A 7,500-nucleotide genomic window follows, 5' to 3' on the forward strand; every position below is an offset into this window, starting at 1 on the left:
GGGATCATATACTGTATACTGAAATGTATGTAAGCACTCACTGCAATGTAAGTCGCTTTGGATAAAAGCCTCAGCTAAATGACATATGTTATATTATTATATTATTCCTCTATCACTTCGAAAAACAGAAGAGAACTGCTGAGAACGAAGGTGAACAACACAGCAACAGTCGTCAACTGTTGCCAAAAGAGGAACGACATGTCAAAGTGTGCGTCCGTGGATGATGACGACAACAACAGTTTAAAAAACAGAAGAAGAAGAAGGAACTAAAGAGCTCACCTTGCACCACCACGTCAGGCTTGGGGACCGTGGAGAAACGGCGGTTGAGTGGATCGATCTCCCCAGGAGCCAGGAAACCCTGCGCAACAGAAGCAGAAAGTCAAACATGTACATTTACATGGTTGGCATTTAGCAAGACGCCTTATTCCAAAGCCCTTACAATCAATACATTTGAATACTAAGCAAGTGAATCATCAATCCACCAGTCGTAGCAGGAAGAGTAATCCAGCTCAGGCCCGGGGCCATTGATAGAAGGAAAAACCTTCTTCTAAACCTTTTTTTTTTATTATTATTTTTTTTTACACTGGAGAAACAGAGAAACAGTACAAGGGGGGCAATAGAAGTTTTAGGGACACAGTAGAGGGGAAAGCGGGTGTCTTTAGGAGACGCAGTGCTGAGGGGCAGACATTAACCACCACAAACATTAACCACTCAATGAATGAATGAATGAATGAATGAAAGCTTTATTTCGAACATGTGAAAAAAGAAATAGTTATAACAACAAAAAAACAACAAAAAACAAAACAAAACAAAAAACACTATTTACTTAACATGTCCGAAAAGGAGTAGGAATACGCATAAGATTATTTAATCCTACCCCTTCTCCAATACTCAGAGATTAATAATTAATAATCTACAGTTAACTTCAATATTAATATAATATTTTTTTAATTAAATCAAATGTATTTACGTATTTACTGTACATATTTACCAACAATAGAAAACAGATAATGTAAATAAACAAGCTGGTGACTATCAAAGCCCTTCTTCCTCCTCGTACCTGGTGAAAACCATGTTTTTATACCGCTTTTTGAACTGGGTCATGCTTGGACACCGCTTTAGCTCCACACTCAATCCGTTCCACAGCTTCACTCCACATATAGAAATACAAAAACTTTTTAACGTTGTACGTACATAAATATGTTTTAAATTTAACTCCCCCCTCAAATTATAACATAATCTCTATCAAAAACAATTTTTTGAATATTCCCAGGGAGTAGGTTGTTATTTGCTTTATACATTATTTGTGCTGTTAGAAGGTGGACCAGATCCATGAATTTTAATGTTTTTGATTTTAAGAATAATGAATTTGTGTGATCTCTATAACCGGAATTATGAATTAACCTTATGGCTCTTTTTTGCAATATTAATAGTGATTGTAGTCTACATTTATAAGTATTGCCCCAAACCTCCGCACAATAATTTAAATATGGTAAAAGCAGTGAGCAGTAGAGACTCACTAGTCAATACAAGCCCTGAAGAAAAAACACTCAGGGTACATGTATGTATGTACAGGGTACATGTATGTATGTTCTTCAAAGAGAAGAGGATTTGAACCAAGTTCTCTCCTTTTCTTTAGCCAATCAGAGTGAAGACGAGCGTGTGACCTGTGACCTTTACCTCAGCCAGCAGGCTGCCCAGGATGTAGAGAGACTGGCCCCACTTCAGAGGGCACTTCCCCATAGGGACCCTCTCTACGGTGTGAGGGTTCACATACTCCTCGTCCACCTGGGGAGACACACATAATAATAATAATAATGATAATGATAATGATAATGATAATAGTAATAATAATAATAATAAATTAGACTTATATAGCGCTTTTCTAGACATTCAAAGACACACACACACACACACACACACACACACACACATGCACAGACATGGACACACACACACACACATGCACAGACATGAACAGACACACACACACACACACACGCACACACACTTCCCTATTTTACCTTCTTTATTTTAATTCCTATCCTATTTCACTGCACTATTGAGATGTAAGCTTGTAATAATAATAATAATAATAATAATAATAATAATAATACATTAGACTTATATAGCGCTTTTCTAGACACTCAAAGACGCTTTACAAACTGAAAAGATCGAGATCTAAAAAGAAACCAAAAAAAGAAAAGAAAAGAAAGTGTAGGGGCCAATGAAGGTAGTGCTGGGGACACATGGGAAGGGGAGGGGGAGAGGGTTAACTGGTGAAGGGGAGAGGGAGAGGGTTAACTGGTGAAGGCGAGCTTGAAGAGTTGGGTTTTGAGGGCCTGTTTAAATGTTGGGAGGGTGTTGGCCTGTCTGATGTGGTTGGGGAGGGCGTTCCAGAGGGACGGGGCTGCAGCTGAAAAGGCCCCGTCACCCCAGGTCTGGAGCTTGGTCCTGGTGGTCTTGAGGGAGATTCGGTCGGCAGACCTGAGGCAACGGGAGGGGGTGTGGAGGGGGACGAGGTCGGCAAGGTAGGAGGGGGCCAGATTGTTGACGGCTTTGTAAGTGGTGAGAAGGATTTTGAATTGGATCCTGTATTTGACCGGGAGCCAGTGGAGGTTTTGGAGGACAGGGGTGATGTGGTCACGGCGGTCACATATAAACTGGGCCACTACCCACACGTTTAGCTGTGTTGCTCATTCCACGAATGCACGATCCTTACAAGTTGTACCTCGTTGTAAAGGTGACTAATCAGGCTTTCCAATGATATAAAATACAATACGAATTGGTATTACGAAAGGGGAGGAATAATCGACCGAAATAACGTTTCTGAACTTTTTTTGAGGTGTTTAAATAAGATATGAGCATGAAGGGGCGAATGTTCTACTGTGGTCCGTTATCCCTTCATCCAGCTTGGTGACGAAACACCGTTGCAGTATTTAGGACACAAAGTTAACCCCACTGATGTCAGTGCGATGGACAGGTTGAAGAGTGGAGGAATAGAGGGGTTGTAAAGAAAGGCTGGAGAGGTGAATGGACGGATGGATGGAGGGATGGAGGGATGGAGGGATGGACGGATGGGTGAACAGATGGATGGAAGAACACGTCCGTACCTTATCGGGGGGGACGCTGTAGAGCTCAGGTACCAGCCGGATCCCGTCTGGCTGTTTGATCAGGATCCCCTCCAGAGCTTCCCTGTACTCCTGGACCTGGGGGGGGGACACACACACTCACACACTCACACACACACTGACGTAGGAACACACTCACACACTCACACACACACTGAAGTAGGGGAACACACTCACACACTCACATACACACTGAAGTAGGAACACACTCACACACACACTGAAGTAGGAACACACTCACACACTCACACACACACTGAAGTAGGGGAACACACTCACACACACACTGAAGTAGGAACACACTCACACACTCACACACACACTGAAGTAGGAACACACTCACACACACACTGAAGTAGGGGAACACACTCACACACTCACACACACACTGAAGTAGGGGAACACACTCACACACTCACATACACACTGAAGTAGGGGAACACACTCACACACTCACATACAAACTGGAGTAGGAACACACTCACACACTCACATACACACTGGAGTAGGGGAACACACTCACACACTCACATACACACTGAAGTAGGGGAACACACTCACACACTCACATACACACTGAAGTAGGAACACACTCACACACTCACATACACACTGGAGTAGGAACACACTCACATACACACTGAAGTAGGAACACACTCACACACTCACATACACACTGGAGTAGGAACACACTCACACACTCACATACACACTGAAGTAGGAACACACTCACACACTCACATACACACTGGAGTAGGAACACACTCACACACTCACATACACACTGGAGTAGGAACACACTCACACACTCACATACACACTGAAGTAGGAACACACTCACACACTCACATACACACTGAAGTAGGGCTCCTGACTCACCTAGCGGAGCAGAGGGCTTCTCATCCTAAGGGTTCCCACACCTTCTACAACATCACATTCAAGCACCTTTTAAGGACTTTCAAGACTCAATTCCCTAAAATTCAAGGACCCAACACGGCATAGTTGGAGACAGACCGAGATGAGAATTTATATAATTGGAACTATCCGCTCACAGACAACAATTAAAAAGAGAGGCTGGAGAAAATGTAGCGGCTTGAACATGACTAGATGGTCTCTATAATTACATTAAAACATTTTTTCAATATATATATTTCTTTAGAGAGAGAGAGAGAGGGAGAGGGAGAGGGAGAGGGGAATTCAAGCACTTTCAATGACCCATGTCTATTTTTCAAAAACTTTCAAGGCCTTGATTTTTTTTTTTCTCAAATTCACAAACTTTCAAGGATTTCAAGGACCCGTGGGAACCCTGGACAAGGACCTTGGTCAGGTTCTTATTCTGCGGTGCTGTTCCCCACCCACCTGTACAGGGTTCCCCACCCACCTGTACAGGGTTCCCCACCCACCTGTACAGGGCTGTTGATGAAGATGCCGTCCAGGATGAGGTAGGTCCAGAACAGAGGCCACTCACACTCGATGTTCTCAAACAGCTTCAGCTCTGCTGACTCGTAGTACAGGCGGCTGGGGTCCTGGCGGAGAGAAGGCAGGGTGGAATGGACCAATCAGAAGGCAGGATGGGATGGACCAATCAGGTGGGGCCGACATAGAGATGGACAGAGTAGACTACTATGCAGTATTGAGTATTGATATTGAGTATATAAATATAGTATATATGTTACGGTACATGTGGGAAAACTAGGGTTAGATTGATTGAATTGATTGAAAACCTTTATTGTCCCCAATGGGGAAATTTTGTTGTCAAACAGCTCAGTTAGGGCAGGAAACATTCAGTACAGAAAACAGAAAAACATTCAATAAAATACATAAAACAGTGCAGGCTCAATAAGTAAAAAGTTCCAAAAGTTCCATCTCCAGGTCTCCCCCTTAGGGTTAGGTGTTAGGGTGCTACGGTTAAGGGTAGGGGGTGGGGTAGGGTTAGGGTTAGGGTTAGGGGTAGGGTTAGCCATGCCAGCATGTACCAAGTGGACGTAGCACCTAACCCTAATCCTAGTTTTCCCACATGTACCGTAACATATATACTAAATTTCTCACATACTCAAATCTCGCATACTGTACAGTGTGAACGCTCTCGCATACTCAAATCTACGTCATAACTAGTATGAGTAGTATGCTAGTATGCCATTCCGAACACAGCCCTAGTCTGACAGGATGTGGTTAAATCAGCTGTGTCTGCAGCTGTAGTCAATCAAACATGTGAGTGGCCAATCTGGCCCCGGCTCGGCTGAGACCTGAACTGTAACTGAACTGTATTCAGCCTAGCAGGGCGTCCATCGTATGTTGAGTCCATCGTACCTCTTTAGGAGTTTTGTGTCCATCCCTGAGAAACCTACAGCATCCGTATCGGCCCTGTGGAGAGAGAGAGAAGGAGAGAGAGAAGGAGAGAGAGAACCAGGCTCAAAAACAAGTTTCAACAAGTCAAATTTAAGACCTTTTTAGACCTCTTTGAATAGAATTTTAGACCTATTCGTGATACCACATGGTAGCTTTTTGTCATCCTCGAGGTGATGAAATGAGGGATTTCACTGCTGCCATACAGACAAAAAAGTCTGAAGGATAATTAATATAAAATAAATAAGTCCCATAATTACTCAAAAGTAAATGTATTAACATGAACACTTAACTGTAGAAAGTCACTTCAACGTGAAGAGAACAAAGTGCACAAAAGCTTCCTTGCAGGACAAGCTAATCTCTTTTTTATTTATTTTTTCAGATTTTATCCCTTTTTCACCCAATTTGGTAGCCAATTGAACCCAACCTAGCATCCAATTATCCCCTGCCTATTGCGAAGGATCCGCCGCACGACCCCGTGGCCGGCAGCCCCAGAGGAGACCGCCAGGCAGACTAGCTGACTGGCTCCTCGAGCCCAGCACCGCTATTCCGGCACCCCGGGGGCGCTGTTGCGCGACGGATCCTTTCCTCCGGAAATACTCCTATACCGCCCTCGGGAGCGGCCGCCCAATATGCCGCTCCCTGTGTGTGCCCCAGCCATATCCGGATCTGGCGAGCTGGGATTCGATCTCAGTCCCCGGTGGGCAGCTTGCACTAGTGGCCAGTGCTTAGACCGCTACACCACCGCGGGGCCTAATCTCTTTTTTAAGACCTGGCACCTCGTTTTTTAGACAGATTTTAGGAACTCTCTTATATTTAAGGCCTTTTTAGGCTTGATAAATCGGATTGCTGGATTTGAGACTTTCAGGCTTTTTAAGACCAGTGCGGGAACCCTGATAAATATACATAAAACTCCCGATACCATACGACTAGAACACCGTACTGAGTTCCCACTTGGCTGAACTGATACGGCACCAAGTTAGGTTAGTTTATTTGATTGTCCGCCAAAGAGGAAATTAATTTCCACAAGCTCATCCAACGATACAGACAAAACCCCAACACCCAAACAAGTACTGTACAACGCTTCCATACACACCCAGGACAGCAGAGAAACACACAGAAGACTAACGGCCAAGCTCCACCATGGCCATCGAGCGTTGCGTCTAATGTGCGTTGCGTCCGAAATTGGGATCAAATGCATTGTAATCAATGAAAGGTGCTCCACCTGCTGCGTAGCGTCGCGTCAGCGTTGCGTCCGATGGCTGCGTCCAAAGTAGACTTTCCAAAAAGTTTGATTTTTGACGGTGGATGGACGCAGACGTCACAATGAGACGCCCCACGTGGGGCGTCAATCACCGCACCTGTGGTGAACTCTTGTTGCAGGAATGGATACTCTATGTATCAGATGAATAAACGTTGGTATGATCATCATCTGACATGTCTGGAGTTTAGAATGATAAGGTTCTATCTCCGTTTAGAATGATAAGGTTCTATCTCTGTTTAGAATGATAAGGTTCTATCTCCGTTTAGAATGATAAGGTTCCATCTCCGTTTAGAATGATAAGGTTCTATCTCCGTTTAGAATGATAAGGTTCTATCTCCGTTTAGAATGAGAAGGTTCTATCTCCGTTTAGAATGAGAAGGTTCTATCTCCGTTTAGAATGAGAAGGTTCTATCTCCGTTTAGAATGATAAGGTTCTATCTCCGTTTAGAATGATAAGGTTCTATCTCCGTTTGTATGTAACTAGATTTATGGTTAAGGATAGGGTTAGATTTAAGGTTAGGGCAAGGTTTAGGATTAGTGGTTAGTTAGTTGAAATGTTGTTGACAGTTAGTTGAACATCTACTGAACTAGCAACTATCTATTTGGGAATATGTAGATAAAATATTACCCTGATTGGAAAATGTTCTGTATGATGTTGTTATTGTTGTGGACATAATTGCAGTCAAGGGTGAAATTATTCCCGTATACAAAAAATGCCAGTGGAGCTAGAGTAGAACGTTGACGCGACGCAGCAGGTGG

At 43.6% G+C, this 7,500-nt stretch overlaps 1 protein-coding gene across 1 annotated transcript in view; it reads right to left on the bottom strand.

The window, feature by feature from the left end:
- Positions 1-7,500, bottom strand: part of phka1a (phosphorylase kinase, alpha 1a (muscle)) — a gene marked incomplete at both ends in the record, with an annotated part of 42,216 nt that overhangs the window by 22,149 nt on the left and 12,567 nt on the right. Inside the window, 5 exons of the mRNA XM_080537817.1 lie at positions 280-358; positions 1,681-1,788; positions 3,114-3,209; positions 4,535-4,657; positions 5,442-5,495. Coding sequence (XP_080393943.1) covers positions 280-358; positions 1,681-1,788; positions 3,114-3,209; positions 4,535-4,657; positions 5,442-5,495 — 460 coding nt within the window. The remainder of the gene's footprint in view (positions 1-279; positions 359-1,680; positions 1,789-3,113; positions 3,210-4,534; positions 4,658-5,441; positions 5,496-7,500) is intronic.

This window comes from Nansenia antarctica (genome assembly GCF_963989245.1).
Source record: "Nansenia antarctica genome assembly, chromosome: 8".
Classification (NCBI taxonomy): Eukaryota; Metazoa; Chordata; class Actinopteri; order Argentiniformes; family Microstomatidae; genus Nansenia; species Nansenia antarctica.